Source organism: Marmota monax, unplaced genomic scaffold (genome assembly GCF_021218885.2).
Source record: "Marmota monax isolate L192 unplaced genomic scaffold, Marmota_monax_Labrador192_F-V1.1 WCK01_AAM20220418_F8-fsc00311, whole genome shotgun sequence".
In the NCBI taxonomy this organism is placed as follows: Eukaryota; Metazoa; Chordata; class Mammalia; order Rodentia; family Sciuridae; genus Marmota; species Marmota monax.
In genome coordinates this window covers 63,371-84,709 of record NW_026694601.1, presented here as the reverse complement: position 1 = coordinate 84,709, position 21,339 = coordinate 63,371, and the positions used below count along the sequence as shown (strand labels likewise).

The 21,339-nt window shown below is 43.2% G+C and overlaps 1 protein-coding gene and 1 long non-coding RNA gene across 4 annotated transcripts in view; both read left to right on the top strand.

Annotated features, from left to right (window-relative positions):
• The first annotated feature begins 352 nt into the window (after positions 1-352).
• Positions 353-21,339, top strand: part of LOC124077603 (uncharacterized) — an 83,133-nt gene continuing 62,146 nt past the window's right edge. For all 3 annotated transcript variants that reach the window (XR_006846680.2, XR_006846679.2, XR_006846678.2), the window contains exon 1: positions 353-451. This is a non-coding gene — a long non-coding RNA (uncharacterized LOC124077603). The remainder of the gene's footprint in view (positions 452-21,339) is intronic.
• On the top strand, positions 982-2,536 carry LOC124077632 (importin subunit alpha-3-like). The gene is given in 1 exon segment (XM_046422093.2): positions 982-2,536. A coding segment is annotated over 1 exon segment (1,494 nt). The 5' UTR covers positions 982-1,010; the 3' UTR covers positions 2,505-2,536.

Here is a 21,339-nt window from a genome sequence, read left to right as displayed (position 1 = left end):
AACTATTCCCATATATCCAAAAGAATAGAATTAGAATGTATACTTCCAGATGTCCAAAGAATCAAAATAGGTGTTGATAAAGCATAGGTTCCCCCTCTGGCAGGGTTGAAAAACGTCGTATTTAGGTTTGGATCTATGAGGAGTATGGACATTCCTGCTGCAGGAACTCGGAGGGATGGGAGGAGTAGCACGGCTGTAATTATTACTGCTCATACAAATAATGGAGTCTGGAATTGTGATATGGCAGGGGGTTTCATGTTCATAATGGTAGTAATAAAATTAATTGCCCCTAGGATGGATGAAACACCTGCCCAGTGGAGTGAGAAAATAATGAGATCTGCAGAGGCTTCTGCGTGTGCAAGCTTCCCAGCTAGTGGGGGATATACTGCTCAATCAGTTCCTGGGCCTGCTTCAACTATGGAGGAGGTGAGAAGGAGAAGAAATGATGGAGGTAGGAGTCAGAAGCTTATGTTATTTATTCGAGGAAATGTTATATCAGGGCTACAATCATAAGGGGAACTAGTCAGTTTCTGAACCTACCAATCATAACAGAGATAAGTACAAAGAAAATTATTATGAACACATGTGCAATTACAGTTATATTATAAATTTGATCATCCCCTAGGGTTGACCTAGTTCAGCTTGAATCAATAGACTAAGTGCTGTTCCTCCTTATACCAGCTCAGGTGTCAAATAGGAGGTTAAGTGTTCCGATGTAAGGTTTATGAACATAGGTATGAGGTAAAATGGCTGCACATTCCGCTGCTGTTGCCGCTGCCCGGCCCTGCAGTTGTCTTCACTGGAGCTGCTGAAGTTCTAGGGTTGGGGGGGGGGGCAAATGAGAGGAGGAAGGAAGCGGCAGCCAGGAGGGCATAGCAGCTTAGGAGGAGGCCTGGTTCCTGGGAGTGTCATTGAGGCGGAATGAGTCAGGGCCGACCAAGGTGGACAAACAGAAATTAGACAACCAAGGGCTCAAGAATTTTAAGAACAAAGGCCATGACTTGGAGACTATGAGAAGACAGCGAAATGAAGTTGTTGATGAATTAAGGAAGAATAAAAGAGATGAACATTTCTTAAGGAGAAGAAATGTACCACATGAAGATATCTGTGAAGACTCTGATTTAGATGGTGATTGTAGAGTACAGAATACCTCTCTAGAAGCTATCGTTCAGAATGCTTCAAGTGATAACCAAGGAATTCAATTAAGTGCAGTACAAGCTGCTAGGAAGTTTTTGTCCAGTGATAGAAATCCACCAATTGATGACTTAATAAAATCTGGAATATTGCCTATTTTAGTCCATTGTCTTGAAAGAGATGACAATCCTTCTTTACAGTTTGAAGCTGCATGGGCTTTGACAAATATTGCATCTGGAACCTCTGAACAAACTCAAGCAGTGGTTCAGTCCAGTGCTGTGCCACATTTTCTGAGGCTTCTTCATTCACCTCATCAGAATGTCTGTGAGCAGGCAGTGTGGGCATTGGAAAATATCATAGGTGACGGTCCACAGTGTAGAGATTATGTCATAAGTCTTGGAGTTGTGAAACCTTTACTTTCAATCATAAGTCCATCTATTCCTATAATATTCTTAAGAAATGTTACTTGGGTTATGGTCAACTTAAGTCATCACAAATACCCACCACCACCAATGGAAACCATTCAGGAGATTCTTCCAGCCCTTTGTGTTTTAATACATCACACAGATGTAAATATATTGATAGATACAGTCTGGGCCCTCTCTTACCTTACTGATACTGGAAATGAACAGATACAGATGGTAATAGAGTCTGGAATAGTTCCTCACTTGGTTCCTCTACTCAGCCACCAGGAAGTTAAAGTTCAGACAGCTGCACTTAGAGCAGTGGGCAACATTGTTACTGGAACTGATGAACAAACACAAATAGTTTTGAACTGTGATGCCCTCTCACACTTCCCAGCACTCCTGACACATCCCAGAGAGAAAATTCATAAATAAGCAGTGTGGTTCCTCTCTAACATCACTGCAGGAAATCAACAGCAGGTTCAGGCAGTGATTGATGCCAATCTTGTACCAATGATAATATACCTTTTGGATAAGGGGGATTTTGGCACTCAGAAAGAAGCTGCTTGGGCCATAAGTAACTTAACAATTAGTGGAAGGTAAGATCAAGTGGCCTACCTTATTCAACAAAATGTTATCCCACCTTTTTGCAACTTACTGACTGGAAAATATGCACAGGTTGTGCAAGTAGTACTCGATGGATTAAGTAATATATTAAAAATGGCTGAAGATGAGGCAGAAACCATAGCCAATCTTAAAGAAGAATGTGGAGGACTGGAGAAAATTGAAAAACTTCAAAATCATGAAAATGAAGACACCTACAAATTGGCCTATGAGATCATTGATCAATTCTTCTCTTCAGATGATATTGATGAAGATCCTAGCCTTGTTCCAGAGGCAATTCAAGGTGGAACATTTGGTTTCAATTCATTAGCCAATGTACCAACAGAAGGGTTCCAGTTTTAGAAAGATATTGTGGAAGTTAGGTACAATGCAGCACTCAGATATATATATATATATATATATATATATTTGATCCATTAAGCTTGGCTCATGGGATCTGCTTCTGCATTAAATCGGGAAAGAAAATATGAAGATTTCATTTTGGAATCACAGGAAATGCTCAAATGAGGTCAAGATGGTGAGTGGGTGCAAGTGAGAATAGTGGCAAAACGTAATGAAAACTTTACATGGATGCTTATTTAGGTTGTTCAAAGTAAAAAGGGCTACAGGTCACAGATCTTCAGTGCTTGAGAAGGAACATTGACTTACTCTGTATCAATTGAGGGGAAAGTGAAATACTGTCATCTTCAAGCCTTGTAAGCATAAAAGAGAATAGAGTGCCCATATAAGTCAAGGAAAATGAGCCCAGGCTTTGCTATAAAGCAATGTGTGAATGGACAATGAATGTCTGGCTTGGTGATAGAGAGCCAGGTTCATCTTTCAAATCTAGGGCTCTTCACTCATGAAGCAGATTCCTAGTCCTGGAGTGACTGTGTATGAGAGTGTGGTTGTGCTGCTGTATGTGAATGCATGCGAGCTTGATTTGCCTTCAGGGGGCTGATAACAAACATAGTAAATCATCAAAGTGAGATCGTAAGTGTTAATGTACACTGGACATGAAAACAAAGACTGGTTTAGCAGCAGACGTTGGTTTATTCTGCAGCCTGTGTTTTCTATTTCCCCTCTCCCCCAAAACCCCCACCCCCATTTTTTTGTTTTGTCATCCCGCCCACACATTTTTATTTACTTTACCCAGTATGGCTCTTTTAGTTGCTTCTCAAGTCAGAAAACTTTTCAGGAAGGTTTCCCTGTGCATTTGCACCAGATGAATTGTTTGATGCTAGGAAAAGCTATCCATATCATCAAAACTAAATTTGTGTAGATAGATTTTTGCATGTAAAAAAATCATAAATTTCCCTCAAAATAGACTGTTGCAGTACACAAGTTACCATAATAATATAAAACAATGTGCTTAAAAGGCCATTCTTTTCATTTTCAGAGATAACATAAAGACCTTTGTATGAGGTAAATCTACAGCATAGTTCATCTTTAGATTTTGTTGAGTCCTGTAAAGAAGAAGAAGAAAAAAGTTTCAGTGTGATAGAATACCTTGCTGTGTTTAAATGTTACTTGTTTTCAGATTTTGTTTTCTAAGAAAATGATATGGAAACTTCTAAAATGGAATTTGGTGCATATGTACTGCTGAATAAAGACCGATGAAGAGGAAAAAAAAATCTAAGTCAGAAGTTGAGCCCTCTTTTTACCAAGTCCTGAGATGAATTATCATATTGAATTGCAAATTCAGAGAAGCAGCTTCAACTCTGCTGGGGCTTCTCCCACCTTTTTTTCTGAAGCCAGTTGAGTTAGGCATTTAGCTATTAAGTAAATTTTTATGGGTTAAAATCCCATTAGTTTAGAGAAATGGGTTAATGAAGGGCTTAGCTTAATAAAAGTAATTGATTTGCACTCAGTTGATATAAGATAAAGTCTTGCAGTTCTTAGGGCAGGAATTAAATATACTTAGAGCTTTGAAGGCTCTTGTTCTAAGTTTAACCTAAATTGCTAGCTTAAGATTGATAATAGGGATGTAAGGTGGGGGAGAGGGTAGATAGAATTATAGGATGGGTATAAAGGGGGTTGTTTTTGTACTTTCGAATTGTCATTTTATTTTAATATTATTGGAGGGTGGAAATAATATTAGGAATGTTGAGTAGATAAATTATATGTAGAACTATAGGTTTAGCAGAGCTGTTACTGCTCTTTATGGGTATAATAAAGTTATTATTTGATACGAGTTCCTTAATAATAACTCATTTTGGGGTGAACCCAGCTAATAGAGGAAGTCCACCTAGGGATATAAGTACAATAAAAATTATTGAAATTAGTAGAGGAAATTTATTTCATATATTGGAGAGTGAGAGGGTGGTGTTTTTTAATTGTAATGAATAACATGAATATGTTGCTTATAAGCATAATATAAGTAATTAGATTAAACATATTTAGTGTGGGGTTGAATGTGATGATTGCTATTATTCAGCCTATGTGAGTGAGTGATGAGCGTGCTAGGATGTTTTTGTAGTTGGGTCTGGTTTACTCGTCCTCATCCTCCTAATATAAGGATAGTATCGCTATTGTTATTACTAAGGAAAAGTTGATTGATGGAGCAATTTGAAACATACTAGAAATTGGGACAATATTTTGTCACGTCAGTAGAATTGATCCTGAATGTATGTGTTTTTTCCACAGTTTACAAAATAAATTTTAAAATAAGAAAATTTTAGTAAGTAAAGGTCTTGGAACATGGACTTGATCCCGAAAGCTCTGCAGTTTTAGAGTTGACCTGAGTGTTTGATTTTAGCATAAGCCCATTCTTCATATTCATAAAAGCTTTGCACCTTGCAACAGTATCTCCTTGTCATCATGTTCAAAGAGCCACACATCTTCTGAGCTCTCTATTTTGTAGTTGAATTGTGAGGATTTAGCAACACAGGTTTCATCACTTTCCTTCTTTTGAGAGCCTGCTCCCTTTACCTCCATGTGCAGTCAGCTTGATGGGAGCCTCAAGAAGCCAGGGGACATGGAAATCAGGGGCTTCCTGCAGCTTAGATGTTTGTAATGAGAGGGGCTTATGTATATGAAATCATGTCATCTGCAGACAGGGGTAATTAGACCTCCTTCTAACTAGGTATACATGACAGCAGAATGCGTTTTGATTCATTATACACAAATGAAGCACAGCATTGCATTTCTCTGGTTGTCCATGAAGTAGAATCTCACTATTTGAGCAGTACACCATTCGTGCAGTTGTACATGTACCTAGGATAATGATATCCATCTCATTCCACTATCTTTCCTACCCCATGCCCCTTCTCATCCCCTTACTGTCCTCTGCCCAATCCAAAGTTCCTCAGTTCTTCCCATACCCACCCCCTACCATTATGGATCAGCATCCACATATCAGAGAAAACATTTACCCTTTGGTTTTGGGGGACTGGCTTGTCACTTAACATGAAATTCTCCAGCTTCATCCACTTACCTGCAAATGTATGGCCAGTACTTCTAATAGTGTATTGAACAAGAGTTTTGTCTTGTTCCTGATCTTTTTTTTAAAAATATTTACTTTTTAGTTGTAGTTAGACACAATATCTTTATTTTATTTATTTATCTTTATGTGGTGCTGAGGATGGAACCCAGGGCCTTGCACATGCTAGGCAAGCACTCTACCACTGAGCCACAACCCCAGCCCTTGTTCCTGATCTTACAGGAAATGATTTCACCTCTTCACCTTTCAGTGTGATGTTGTTTTGGGTCTGTCATCCATTGCCTTTATTTGGTTGAGACACATTTCTCTTATTTCTAATTTTTGAGGGTTTTTCATTATAAAGGGAAATAGAATTTTACCAAATGGTCATTCTCTAATGATTTAAATGGGAATTGTGCTTTTTAGTTTTGATGCCTTTAATTTTTTTTGGTGGACACAATATCTTTATTTTATTTTTATGTGGTATAGCCTGTTAGGAAGTCCAGCAAGAAGACTGTTGTCCCTTCAAAGCCTAAGGCAAAAAAAGAACAGGGAGGAGAAAAACTGGTGCATTTTCCTGAAACAAAATACAGGCCTACGCCAGCCCTCAGAACCTACATCTCCTCAGGTGCCAGGCCTCAGGCACATGAGACAGAGAATTACATCTGGGCTCCTTGCCCTAGCCTTAGCTCCAAACAAGGGCAGCGGTGTAAATGTGGGTGGAGGAGAAGGGATCACGAGACACAGCCATTAGCACCTGAACCACATCTCTTCCTAAACCAGTAATGCCAAGAGCAGTAAGAAATAAGTGAGTGAGGGGTTGTACTTCTGTCACATTAAATAGGAGACAGTGAGGGTGGGGAAAGGTGTTTTCACATCAGGACATCAATCACTCAGGCCAAAGGGAGGGGTTATGATCAGCACAGCTTCACATGTTTTCCCTTTCTTCATTTACCCTGCTTCCGCTTAGGCTTTTTGGGGTTTCGGGACGACTCTTGGCTTTGCACAGAGGGCATATAGGTGCATTCCGGTGAATTTGCTGATGACAAGCAGGCCTTCATAGGTGGACCGCTGCGGGTGCCCAGAGGTCTCCCTTCGGCAGCTACCTCCCTCCGAGTACCTCCGCGGTAACTGGGGCTGACAAGCAGAGACCGCCTTCCAATCAGTGTCCTCCTGCCTGCTGTTCCCTGTGATGTCGCATTTGCCCTCCCACGGGTTCCTGGAGGTTTTTTCTCTGGCAGCTGCAACCACTTGCTGCAGCCACAGTAGATACCTCTGCCTCAGACCACGTGACCAGGAGATCGCCTGGTGACGCGGTCCCTACAGCGGCGCCACCGCCGGAGCCATAGCCGCCTGCGCTGCTGCCGCTGCTGGCGAGCTGCCTGCTGCGGGGTAGACTCCAGGTTTGGTACCACGTGGCTGCACCCATTTTGGGACACCAAGCAGGGCCTGAGGCCCAGGTGCCGGCATGTTTACCACCACAAAAGCCTCAGGTGTCTATTTTGTCGATATCCCTGAGGCACAGGTGGTTTCAGAGGTGGATGACCCTTGCACATTATGTGTATTCCAGGCTCCCTCCCTGAGGAGCCTGGTGGAGACTCTGGAGACAGCCTTAGTCTCTGACAGCCTCTCTTCCGGGTCTACCATCTCCAGTTTCTCCACCCAACAGGAGACAGGCGCAGTGTTGGGAAGGTAAGCCCACCCAGGGTGACAGGGTCCTGTATAGCTCTGAGTCCAGGAACTGGCCCTGTGGCTCTCAGCCTCAGCCTCCTCCTCTGAACTGTGGGGTGCCAAGAACACTGACCTCATGGTAGGAAAGGCCAGGCCTCTCATACTGTTGCCCCCATCCCTCTTGGGTGGTCTCCTCACTCCCTCACTTGCCTCACTATCCACTTGGTAATGTCCACAGCCAGGTCATTGTCACAGGCCCCGACATGGAGGACCAAGAACACCAGGTCCCAGCCCTGACAGAAAACCCGGAGCTCATGGAGGAAGAGGCCGAAGGTGAGGAGGACTGAGGTGGGGGTATGAGTATGTAGGAATGGGATGGGGCTTGAGATGCAGAGCTTTCCTTCCAGAAACTGGGGCAGGGCAGGCACAATGAGAAGCAGAGCTGTCACAGTCTGCATGCATTCTGGGGACACTGCCAGGGTTGGGCTTGTGTGTGGAACTGTGTGAAAGGCAGTGGGAAATATTTTTTCGCTGGGAGGTGTAAAGCCGGACGTGTGGGACCCAATAGACCTCCAGGAGCCGAATCCGATGCAGTCACACAAGAGTCTTTTTTGCAAGCTCGAGCCTGGACTCACAACTGTTTCTGACGCAGCAGTCCCGAGGAATAAGTCCCGACCTTTAGTTCAATGAGGATTTATAGGTTTTTTGGGGGTACTGTATGCATCACAACATCACACGGCAAATCATTTCATACCTCAGGAAAATCAAACAACTCTTAACATGATCAGCACATTCACTGGCGGGAACGAGTTGGGTAAGGGTGATTGGTTAGTTCAAGTGGTGGATACATTTGAACTGATTGGTTTAGGCCACAATGGGTGTATGCGCTAAACTTGCAGGATTACCTAATCATGTTCTCAATCACCGAAATGAGCATTTCAGATATTTTCCCTTTCTCACACTGATTGGTTGTTGCTATGGTCCAACATCATGTCTTTGGGTCTTGCATTGCTGAGTCAAAGCTATCTGGTCACTGCAGTTAGGGTATCTGGTTCCATAGGCCTTTCCTGGAATTTAGGAATGCTGGGTCATCCCCACTTGGACAGGCCTTGCTCTGAAGTAGAGGCTGTTTTTTTCAAAAATGGAGTCACATCAGTTTCTCAGAAGGAACATGGACAGTTTCTTGACCTTTACTCCTCTTGCAGCTGCGGGGCCACCTCCGGTGCTTGGGGATGCTCCAGCTCAAATTCCACCACCTCCACCACCTGAGATCGAGCTGGAGCTGGAAGGGCCTGTAATGGCAGATCCTGGCCAAGAACTCCTGCTGGACCCTGAGGCAGCGCCTCTTACTGAGACCAACTCAGAGCCTCCATTCCTCGCCCCTAATTTTCTTTTTTTCATTTTGTTTATTTTAATGTTTTATATTTTATGTATAGTTTGCTTGCTTTAAAATCAAACATTATACTTGTTTGTGAAAAGATCCAGGTTATTGGCATTAAGTGCATTCTCTGAACTGTTCACTAGTCACCACTATGTCATTCCACTGGCCCTTTGGGGAACATTTCAGATTCAAATTATAGCATTCACTGTCCTAATTGTGGTGATGATCTTACAGGTGTGAACACTGTGAATACTTGCCAAGTTGTAGGCTTTAAGTGTGTGCAGTGCTTTGTGTGGCAATCTGCTCATTCAGGAATAAATCAAATAAAAACTCTCAAATGAAAAGCTTTACAAGAGGAAGAGGGGGAATTGTATAAGATGCTGGCAATCTGGGCCCTCTTCCATGTCCAGGTCCAAGACTGCCGGGCCTTCAGCAGTTTCAGCTCCCTCCTCATGTGTGTCATCCTCAATGAAAAGGAGCACAGTGAGACACTGGGCAGGCCCACCTGTCCAGCCAGTCACCACTAGGCCTTCTGGAAAGCACCTGTCCAGCTCAGCACCACTGGCTCTCCTTCATAAGCATTGCCCAATAAATCTTATGTAAAGATATGAACTTTAGGGGCTGGGGCTGTAGCTCAGTGGTAGAGCACTTGCCTAGCATACGTGAGGCACTGGGTTGGATCCTCAGCACCACATAAAAATAAACAAATAAAATAAAGGCATTCTGTCCATCTACAACTACAATTTTTTTAAATTATTTAAAAAAAGATATGAACTTTATATCTCATACCCCATCTCCAGGTGTCTTCTTGGGTGTCTCAGCAAACTATCCTGCTGCCCTAGCACAACAGGGCCTCCCAAAACTTCAGATCCCTCTTCACCAGAGTGTGTGCTCTGAGGCATTCTGTAAAGTACATATGACTGGGGACCTGCGCTTTTATAACAAAGCCTAACATGACTTATCACAGCAAAGGAAAGTGCACTGCAGCCCCAGAGGCCAGCTGCGGTGCTCCAGGTGGTATTAGTACTGATGACATTTCCACCTCTCTCCCTTATCCGTAAAGGTGGACTGTGTTAGCCTGGGTCCTGGTGATGCAGAACACAGCAGAGGCTGCACGTGGCCACCCATCTTCAAGCTCTCACAGCAAGTATGGAGCATGAATGTCTGCCTGAATTAGTCAGTTTTCTGTTGCTATAACATAATATGTGAGCACTGTCAATCTCACACGCACAAGTCCCTGAATTAATTCCCCAGCACTACCATGCGAGGATGAATGGTATAATCTGTTTAGCTCATAGTTTGGGAGGCTGAGAGCCCAAGATTGGATAGCTCCATCTGTCTGGCCTCTCGTGAAGTCCTCCTGGCAGGCAGCATTGCAGGGGTCAGAGCATATTGCAGACGAGATCACAGGACAAGATAGGAAGCTGCCAATGCTTGAGATGTGGCTCAAGTGGTAGCGCGCTCTCCTACAATGCGTGAGGCCCTGGGATTGATTCTCGGCACCACATTAAAAAAATAAAATAAAAAGATATTATGTCCACCTAAAACCAAAAAAATAAATATTAAAAAAATAGGAAGCTGCCAGAGATAGCTATATATATTTTTAGTTATACATGAACACAATATCATTATTTTGTTTTTTTTTTAATTTATTTTTGTGTGATGCTGAGGATGGAACCTAGGGTCTCACACATGCGAGACAAGCACTCTACCGCTAAGCCACAACCCCAGGCTTGCTCTTTTTATAAGAACCTGTTCTCTAGAAACTAAGGAGTCTCCCACAATACCTTCAAAGATCCCAGCACATCTCAATGATCACCATGCTGTGGGCCAAGATTCCAGCACAGAAACTTTTGGTGAGGACTGGCAGAGGAATGAAGCTGCCACACCAGTCTACTAAAAGACTTGTGGCACTGATAAGCCAATTTACTCCAATAGTTTTGTTTCCAAGTTTTCTTTGAAAAACACAGGAAAAAAAAAAAAAGAAAGAAACTACAAAAATGTTTTCTTTTTCAGACCCAAGCAGAACGGTGTGGAGAAACACTCTTGGGAGCTCCGTTTTTCCTGAGTTCCATGTCCCATTTCCAGTGCTGACCAGGTTCCTGGGAGCAATAATGACACATAGAACTGTAGTCAGGCCCAGAACCAGGGGTACAGGGCAGGAAGAGGTCTCGGGGTGATCTGGGGCTCCCAGCCTGCTGCCAGTTTCCCTCATGCAGCCTCAGGCAGGCAGAGGAGGGGCTTCTGCCCAAACCAGCTGCAGCCCCTCACCCTGAACCCGGGGCAGGAGATAAAGACAAGGCACCCACAGGGAGGACAGGATAGGAGCCTGTGGGCAGAGAAGTCTGCTCTCTATAAGCTCTGCAGACGCAGGTCACTGCTGTGGTGACAGCTGGGAAATTGCACAGGCACCTTGATTCCTTCAAGCCCACTAACTAGGGATCCTGGGAACTCCAGTAAACCTGCCCTTTGTTGGTCCACGGGCAAAGAACTGGGATCACTACATATGAACCAGTACTCTCCAACGTGGCACATTATTTGGATGGAGGACTTCTTATAATACACTGTCTTTACTACCCTGTAATTCATTTCCAAATAAAGAAATGGTCACCTGGTCAGTAGATTTCCAAAATACCCATAAATTTTACACAAACATAGTACCAATGAGCTAATAAAATCTATGAAATGTTAGAACAATGTTTGGGATCACTCAAGTCAGTTTTCCTCTCAAAACTCAAATATGGTCAGGGTTGGGAGTTCAAGTGTGAACTCAGCAGGGGAAGAGGCAGGGAGGAACTGGACCAGACCCTGCCCTGCAAGCTGGTGGAGGAGACGCGAACACCTCTGCACACAGGGAGGTGAGGATTGTAGAAATCAGCACAGAGCATCACAGGACAGCAGAAAGGGACCTAATTTGGACTGAGAGGGAAAAATACAAGGAAAATTTCACTGAGGAAGGGAGACAAGCTGAGTCTGGAAGGAGGATTGGAAATATGTCCACCCTACAAGGAGAAGATGAGGACACACAGAGGGGAGATGGTTAATTTTAGTGTCTGTGTGGCTGGATGAAGGAATACCTAGAGAAGTGGGAAAGCGTATCTGTGGGTGTGTGTCCCTGAGGACGCTTCCAGAGGAGATGGCCTGTGAGTCAAAGTGGAAGAGGTGGGGAAGTCCACCCTCCATGTGGGTGGGCACCTGGCAATTGACTGGGGAAGTTCCACCCTCCACGTGGAACCATGCAATTGATTGGGGGCCCAGACAGAGCAGAAACAGAGAAAAGGATTTTGTCTCTCTGCTGGAGCTGAACACTCTCCTCCTGCAGCCTTGGACATCAGAACTCTCTGGCTTTGGGATCCCAGGACTTACACCAGCAGAACCGCAGGCTCTCAGGTCTTCACCTCAGACTGAGAATTACATCACTGTCTTCCCTGGTTTTAAGACCTTTATAGTTGGACTGAGCCACACTACCAGCATCCCAGGGTCTCCAGCCCAAAGACAGCTTGTTGCAGGACACTGTGCCTCCAAAAATCACATGAGCCAATTCCACCAAAAAAATCTCTCTCTCTTTCCCCCCCCCTATCTATCTATCTAACTATCTATCTATTCATCCATCCAAACCATGAAACCATGAGTTCTGTCTCTTATTTATTACAAAAAGAAATAGCCTCAGGGTGAGGATGTAGCTCAGTGGTTAAGCACCCCTGGGTTCAATCTCTGGTACAAAAAAAAAAAAAAAAAAAAAAGAAGAAAGACAGAAAGAGCCTGAGACAAGCTTAGAAGACTCTGGATGCTCACATGACAAACAAATGAAGTTACTATTAGGAAACCAGCAGGCCAAGGGCCCCTGTATGCCATTAAAAGTTCATTTTTTTTACATTTTTATTGTAAATTTACAATAAATTTATTTATATATTTTACAGTTTTAGTTGTAGATGTACGCAATACATTTCGTTTGTTTATTTATTGTATGTGGTGCTGAGGATCAAACCCAGGGCTTCACACAGGCTAGTAAATCACTCTACCACTGAGTCACAACCCCAGACATTGTTAACTTAACCACCATATTTCAGGCAACAGGCGGAGGCACCTCAATGACTGACGCTAATTAAAACATACAGTGGAGTCTCACCTCGCTGCTTTACATTCTCAGAAAAATGGTGTCCTCCTCCTCAGAATAAAGAACTCAGCTGTAGGGGCTGGGGTGTGGCTCAGTGGTAGAGTGCTCGCATAGCACACATGAGGCATTGGGTTCAAACCTCAGCACCACATAAAAATGAAATAAAAATATTGTGTCTACTTACAACTAAAAAAAAATAAATATTAAAAAAAAGAACTCAGCTCTAGATGAGCCAGGACCTCAGGGGGAAAAGCCATATGGTCAATTGCTGAGAAAGAACGGAAGGACAGTAGCCACCCTGTTTATAAATTACCTCCACAGGCTATAATCCCAGATGCACAGGAAGATAACAAGTTCAAAGTCAGCCTCAGCAACTCATAAATTTCTGTCTCAAAATACAAAAAAGGCAGGGAATGTGGTTCAGTGTTAAACACCGCTGGGTTAAAACCCTAGTACCCAAATAAATAAATAAATAAATAAATAACTTGCTTCTACAGGTACAGAAATGTGGGCATTTATGGTCATGGAAGTGATTTAAAATACCCCATTTCTTTTCAGCACTACAGAAACCAGCCAAAAATCCTTTCATGAAAAAGCAAGAAAATGAAAGTGCATTAGGGCAGTTCCATCTACCCAGGCACCCCAGAGTCGAACAGTTACAATGTTTCCCTGAGATCCTTGCACAGGAACCCCATTTTTACAAATCTTTTCACCCCACTCCAACCCTTACCAAATTCTTGTCCTCAGCTTGTGCCAAAATTAATCCCCTTTGCTTTAGGTGAGGTCACAGGGTGCTTCACAATCCCCTTTGCTTTAGGTGAGGTCACAGGCTCTGGGATTTCCTCAAAGGGCAATAGAGGGCCAAGCATCTGTGTGAATGTCACACACCCATGTGGAGGCCTGTTGGAATAACTTTCAGTTTACAGCTAGCAGCTAGCAGCTATGAGCGGTTTGGAGTGTTTGAAGAATCTACATTCATTCAGGCCTGATAGGAATGCCTGCTGGATGGGATGCTCTGCTGTAGGGAACCATTAGTGAAACCACATCCTTAGCACTTGTGGTTAGCATTGCCAAGCTGCCAGGCCAGGAAACTGAAAGCCAGGTGCTTCAGACACGGAACTCCTAACTTAGAAACCCCCTCCCCTAGGGACAAGGACCCTTCCTGATGATAGCAATATTTAGAGCATCCTCATAGTGTGGTTACATTAGGCATAAGATGATTGGCTTATAGATGTTAAGGTGCTTATGTGTGATTGGCAGGCATGCCCTACTGGAACCCTATAACAATTGTATGCATTCCAAAAATAAACTGAGCTACTGGACGATGACCTGGGGTGGGTCTCGGAGTCTGTGTATTGATTATTGATTCCGCGTCTCTACCCACCCCCCTGCCCCATGACAAGGTAGTGGAGTGACTAATTGACTACATCAGTGACCAGAACCACAGCAATTTGGTGCCACAATGTGTTTGCCCACACCCTCGCACCTCGGGACTGGCCATCCCATTGATTTCAGGTAGGATTTCGGGTAGTAGACCCTGATTGTGTTCTGTGTGCTGTCGGTTCCTTGAAGGTGAGCAAGGAACCCCCTCCTCTACCCCCTTTCCTTGTCCTTGCCATACCGTTGGTACCCCGAGTTGAGGCATACACCATCATAAGCTTTGGTGTCACCTTATGACCCCTGATTCACCCGGTGAATTCACAGAAGGCATAAGGGACTGACCAGAATTTGGAACCTTGGTTTTTTCTGTTAAAGGGAACTCTGTTCCAGAGATAACATTTGGGCACATGGCCTTGATCTAACAAGTCAAGGAAGTCCCCCACTAAGCACAAGACACTGGACCCTAAACACATCTTTTGTTTGTCTTAGGGCCCTCCATGTCAATATCTTGGGCCCCTATATTAGGCATCTTGTCAAGTCAAAGACATTGCTTTAAGAACACTTAAAAAAAAATGAGGAATTGTTCAGAAAAATGATCCAAGGCCCCCATGAATGGTTTCCTGATTTCTTATCTAGAGTAATCCAGGCACTTGGGAAGCTCATTCAACCTGGCCCTACTCAAGGCTCATTAGTTAAACAATTGGCATGGGAAGGAGCCACTGCAGGAGCTGGGGCTGCAATGCCCCAGTATGCAGCGAATCCCTTTTAAAATGGATCTCTGCTACAAAGGAAATAGCCCCCTCTTCAGGGCTCATTCAGGCATTAACAGCTTCCTTTAACAAACATCAGTTAACAAAGATCTGATCTCATTTGCTAGGGCTGTAATCAGCCAGGCCACATTGAGCGTTACTGTCCTAAGAATGGCAGCCTCCCTGGCCCCAAGACACCCTGTCCTAGATGCAAGAAAATGTCATCTCCCATCCACTTAAATGTTTTAAAATTATGGATGTTCCCATGTCTGTTAAAATTGACAAAGGGCCAACCTATACTAACAAGACATTTCAAGCAATTTGCAATGGTTGGCATATACATTACTTAGCTGGGATTCCTTATAGCCCTTAGACTCAAGGCATTATAGAAAGAACACACAAGAAACTATACCAACACCCCTCATGATGCCTTGAAAAGAATCTTATCTGATTTAAATTTTCTTTCAATTTCAAAATTTTCTATGAAAATAGCAGCATAAACATTGGGCCCCCCTCTCAGGGTCCTCCCATCTACCTATGGTCCCATGAAAGGATCCCATAACAAGTGCATGGGATGATCTGGGGCTCCTCTTAACCATGGGTGGAGGGTTTACATATGTTAACAGGAGCCTTACCCCATTTGGGTACCAGCAAGAAATGTCAGACCAGCCATCAACAGCCAGGCTTTGGAAACCAAGCCAAAAGGAGAAGAAGAGATCATTATGACCTCCCCACTGGAGGGCTCACAAGATAACCTGGGGTGATACCAAAGCCCTATCATATCAAGCTCAGACCATGTCATCTGCCAGAGACCAGAGCCCTGGTACTCTCTTCTTGCTTATGTGTGCAATTGTAACCTGCAACTCACAGGTAAGGGCACAACAGGTAATATGGCATATGAAAAGCCTCTGCCTAACAGCCTGATAACTCAAGGCCCTATGCTGGCCTGTCCAAGCAAAATGGACACACTTCAAAGTATATCCCATGAGGGAAAAATTGCTTTGCAGAGAGCTATCACTCATGAATGGCTGTCTGGGGGACAGTCCTCCTCTAGCGGAGAGCCTCTAGCACTATCTAATGGCAAAAACCCTTCAGTGAGCAAAATACTCATTCTACTGCAATTAAAAAACCTTTAGAGCAATTAATCAATTAATCATGATCAGGATTCACAGTTTCCACACCCAAATCTTGCAGAATGCATCCCAAGGACAAAACTCAGGAGGAAAACAGGAGCCTCCTGGATCCATATCATCATAAGGCTCTTGGTCCTCACAGCCACAATTGCAACTGCGACTCTTGCCGCTCCCCTGCACCTGACCAGAAGGACCACACCCAACCAATTGGAAACAACTTATGCTGTTTCTGGGACTTTAATTGGACTTTCCCTTCCTTTGCATCAATGCAGAAAAGGACCCCCTTTATGCTATTGTGCATCATTCTGTCATTTAGCCCTTAAGTACATGCTTGGTGGGTGGGGGCTCCATCTCCTGGGATTCTTTTACCTGTTGGTTTGGATGATATTCTATTGCCTTTCTTGTTTTCTACTAATGTTTCCTCACAATGCCTAGTTACATCTGACCCAATAGCAAGGCACCCTTGGAATATGTCACTCTCATTTGATCATTCATGGGCCTTTACTATATTAAGGGATGTGTCTAGGGCACAGAGGTTGTGTCAGTCTACAATTTGCCTTCACAATGATATTCTTTGGGATCCAGGAATAGGAGGCATTATAGGTTTTTGGCCACTCTCCTTAGAAGGAGAAGCAAAAGTAGTCTCTATCAGTGATCTGCCTAGTGGCATGACCAGCCCCCTCATGCTAAAGACTCACATTATTGGCCCCAACCCTTTCTGCAGAGATGTCCATGGAGAAAATTTAAGGACATCAATGAAGGCATACCTCTAAGAGCTATACCTTGGAGAGATTGTCTCTCCCTTTCCAGACCTATTTCATTTCTGATGAGCTTATTAGTTGGTCCAGACCCCATACAAAAGGATAATAGAATTTTTAACAGAAACAAATACATTAATATTTAAATATCCTACAGATTGGATAACAAATGCTCAAAATACAAAAGAAAGACAGTCAGGAGACTTTTTTGCAATTAGGCAAACAATTGTTATGTGGCTCTTACAAATGTACAGATATCAGTCCTATTGTCACCATGGATGCCATTTGGTTTAATGGCTCACCAAAAAAAAAAAAAAAGTGACATTATTCTGAATCCTGGATGTCTATGGAAATATCACAGAAGACCAGGACTACCCATATTCAGATTTTTATGTTTAAATGATATAAATTTCTGTCTTGCTTAAGCCACTTCTATTAATTTCCTTTGGCTGCTATAACAAATTACAGTCATCCATCTGTATCCACAGTTTCCACACCCACTATTTCAACCAACCTTGTATCAAAAATATTGGGGAAAAAAGTTACATTGTTGCTGACGTGTACTATATAGTAGGCCTTTGATGGTGGCATCTGCACTAAATATGTATAGACCATTTTCTTGTCATTATTCCTTACACAATACAGTATAAGAAATATTTATACATCATTTATACTGTATTAGGTATTGTAAGTATTCTAAAGATAGTTTAAAGTATACTGGACAATGTGTGTTATAAAAAGAACTTGAGCATTCTTGGACTTTGGTATACATGGGGCAAAACCCATCCCTTGTGGATACCAAAGGATGACTCATCTAAAAATCACTGAATTATATGCTTTAAAATTATGATGTATGAATTATATCTCAATTTTTAAAATAACCAAACCTGTCATCCCAAAAAAGGCGCTATGCTGGCCTGTCCAAGCAAAATGGACACACTTCAAAGTATGTCCCATGAGGGAAAAATTGCTTTGCAGATAGCTATCACAGAAGTACTCAGGTGCAAGTAGCCAGAAAGTAAAACACCAAAAACAGAGTGCCTTCAACAAAATCTGCCATAATAATAAAATTAATGTGAACCAATATTTATTGAGCACTTTCTGTGTTCTAGTGAATTTTTAAATAGGGGAGACCTCAGGGAGATTGTTCATTTTTAACACAGATTTGACAAAGATGAGACCCTGGGATATTGGGGGGAAGAATACTCCAAGAAGAAGGTGCAGGGGCATAAGGGACAGAGTGCTTTTTGTATTTAAGGCATATGGGACACATAGAGGAACACGAGGCACCCAGGGAGCAGGGCCTAGTCCTCTCCTCTTTGCTGGGACTGTCACCAGTCCTACTGCCAAAGTGTCCCCATCATTTTCATTATCTGAGCATATTTCCTAGAACAATGATTGAGGGTCAAATTGTAGTGTGCATTCTGATTCTGAAGATCCAGCACAGGCCCTGAGCATGTGAATTTCTAACAGTCTCCCAGGTGATGCTGATGTTGCCAGTTCTAACACCATGCTTCCTGCAGCAAGGTGGATCTGGTTACCTACTGCTATGCAACAAGCCTTTCCAAATTTGGAGGCAGGGGCTGGGTGTGTAGCTCAGTGACACACTTTCCTAGCAGTCATTAGGACCTTGGTCCAGTCCCCTGCACCAGATTGGGAGTGGACATGCCAATTTAAAGGCATAAGCCATGACTTAGTGTCATGGTGCTGTGAGTTGACTGAACTCGGCTGGGTGGCTCTCCTGTGGGGCCTCCAGTGCAATTGCCATCAGATGCTGGCTGTGGCTACCTGACTTGGCTTACCTTGGCACTCCTAGCCTGGGATGGCTGAAGCTACTGGAGATGGTCAAGCCTAGATCTATGCCATGAAGCCTTTCCAGGTGACCAGCTTGGGCTTTTTGAGGTTGGCCTGACACCTGACATTGGTAGTTATTGAAAGAATGAACAAGGCTTGTCATGGGAGCAAATGCCCGTTTATTGAGGAACAGCTCTGCATATTTATAGAGCCAGGGGTGGTTTGACAGTTGGCATGGGGTGCTTTTTGATTGGAGGGTAAGGATCAGGTGAGCCAGCAGGGGCTAGTCTGATTGGTGGGTAGGATCAGGTGAGCCAGCAGGGCTCTGATTGGTGGGTAAGGATCATGTGAGCCAGCAGGGCTCTGATGGGTGGGTAAGGATCATGTGATCCAGCAGGGCTCTGATTGGTGGGTAAGGATCATGTGAGCCAGCAGGGCTCACCGTTGGACGGCTCTTCTTGGGGGATGGGGAAGTTAGTCTTTGGAGCTGGGGTGACTCCCAACAGTCATCTTTTTTCAGAATGAGATTTGTAAAAGATAGTGAAAACTGCAAGGTGTTTAATGCTGTGCTTAGAAATGGGCTCGTTAACACTTCCTTGGTCTTCTAAGGGGCCCACCAAGATTTAAGGAAAGATAGCATAACTACTAGATGGGAGCAATTTCAAAAAAATTTGGGGCCATATTTAATCCTTGAAAAAGATTCTAGTAGATTTCTCTCAGGAAAGGCTCACAGGGACACCACTGCATTCTTGAACTTTACATACTTGCGTCCTTGCCATCTGGTTTCCTTGTAGATCTAGTGTGTGGGAGATGGTATGCTACCCTAGTTGCATTTTCTGGGATGGATGGATGAATGGATAGATAGATGGGTTTTTTGTTTGTTTGTTTAGGGAGTCTCATTATGTTAACCAGGCTGGTCTCAAACTGCTGAGCTCAAGCAATGCTCCCACCTCAACATCTTGAGTAGCTGGGATTATAGATACACACTACCTTGCCTGGCTCTCTCCATGTTTTTGTGATAGAATCCAGGGATATTCAAGTGCAGTATGACCACTGCCACCATCATCCAGGACTCCTTACCTCTGGGGTTTAATTTGATCTATGTTTTTTTTTGCTTTTTGTTTTGATTCCTGAAGTGATACAAGTAATCACAGTTTGCAAGCCCCTGGGCTCATAGAAACTGAAGGAATGGTCTGCCACTTAGCGTCATGTGCCTTTTGGCCCTGTGACTTCAAGAGCTTTGAACTTTCTGATGTTCTTCATCTGCAAATCAAAATACTCAGTTTGAAGAGATGCACTAGGGAATAGCAGACAAAGAGATTTGGCACATACTAGATGAGTAGGCATGAAAAAATTTAAAATATATCAGTTGTCGGCAGACAGAAAAGAAAAGAAATATTATAGGGATGGTTAGTCAGGTCATTCTTTCTAGAGCAACTGATATTATTTAACAAGAGTTGTATCACTATTCCTTTTCTTTGTCCTAGAATTTCCCCATCTGAGTAGGAATTCCAAGGAAATCACCTATCTCAGCTTCTTCAGCCACTGGGATTGCAAGTCCAAAGATAGACTCGGCAAAGGTGAGGCGCTAAGCGACTCAGTGAGACCCTGCCTCTAAATAAAATACAAAATAGGGCTGGGGTGTGGCTCAGTGGTCGAGTGCCCCTGAGTTCAATCCTTGGTATCCCCTGAATAAGACCTTCTCATTGTATTGGCACCAGGAACAAGGACCAAACTTTCAGTATCATGATGACCAATGATGCTGAGCTTCTTTTCAAGTGCTTTTGCTATTTCTATACATTCTTTGGAGAAATGACTGCTTAAATCATTTGCCTATTTTCTTTTTTGTTTAACATTTTTTATTTTTTAGTTGTCAGTGGACCTTTATTTGTGCCTCACACATACTAGGCAATGCTCTACCACTGAGCCACTGCCCAGCCCCAGGCCTGTTTTCTAATTGAATTGTTTTTCCTTTTTTGTATTTGAGTTATAGAAGATCTTTAAGTCTTCTAAGATACAACTCATTTATAAGATTAGGTATTGAAAATATTTTCTCTCATTCTATTGTTAGTCTTTTCATTTTCTTCAAGGGAGACCCCAGAGAGAGGGAGAAGAAGGGGCCACAGGGAAAATGAACCCATGCCAGGGCACATCCCCAGTGACCCACTTCCTCCAGCCATATCCCACCTGGCTCTAGTTACCCCCTGGTCAGTCCGTTCAAACTAGGATGGACTGGTCAGCTCTCACAATCCAGTCACTTCAACTCTGAGCATTCCTGCATTAACTCAGAAGATTTTTTGGGGGACACCTTATATCCAAACCATAACAGGGATATTTCTATTTTCTTTATTCCTTCTTTATTTATTAATTGGAATTCTTCTGAAAGGGAGAGTTATAACTTCATTATGTTATTTTGTTATATCACCATAGACTCAAGGGCATTTATTTTAATCTCTGGGTTATAAACCAATTCGATCATTGTTTCATTCCTCTAATTGTTCCAAACTCTTTCAGTTTGAGTTCTAGTCTTTAAACATACCTTTTAAAATTTTTTTTTCATTTTTTTAGCACTTCCTTACTTTGGGCACCACACGATGCTCCAAGATCAGTTTGTATTTTACCTGATTCAGATCCAAGGACGCAGGGTGTGGGTACCAGGTGTACTCCTCACTGCTGGAGCATCTCTCCCGTCAGTTGTCAGTGATAAGGAATATATTTGTGTTTACCCCCTGTGTATGTACACATACTCACACACACATACACACACACACACACACACACACACACACACCTG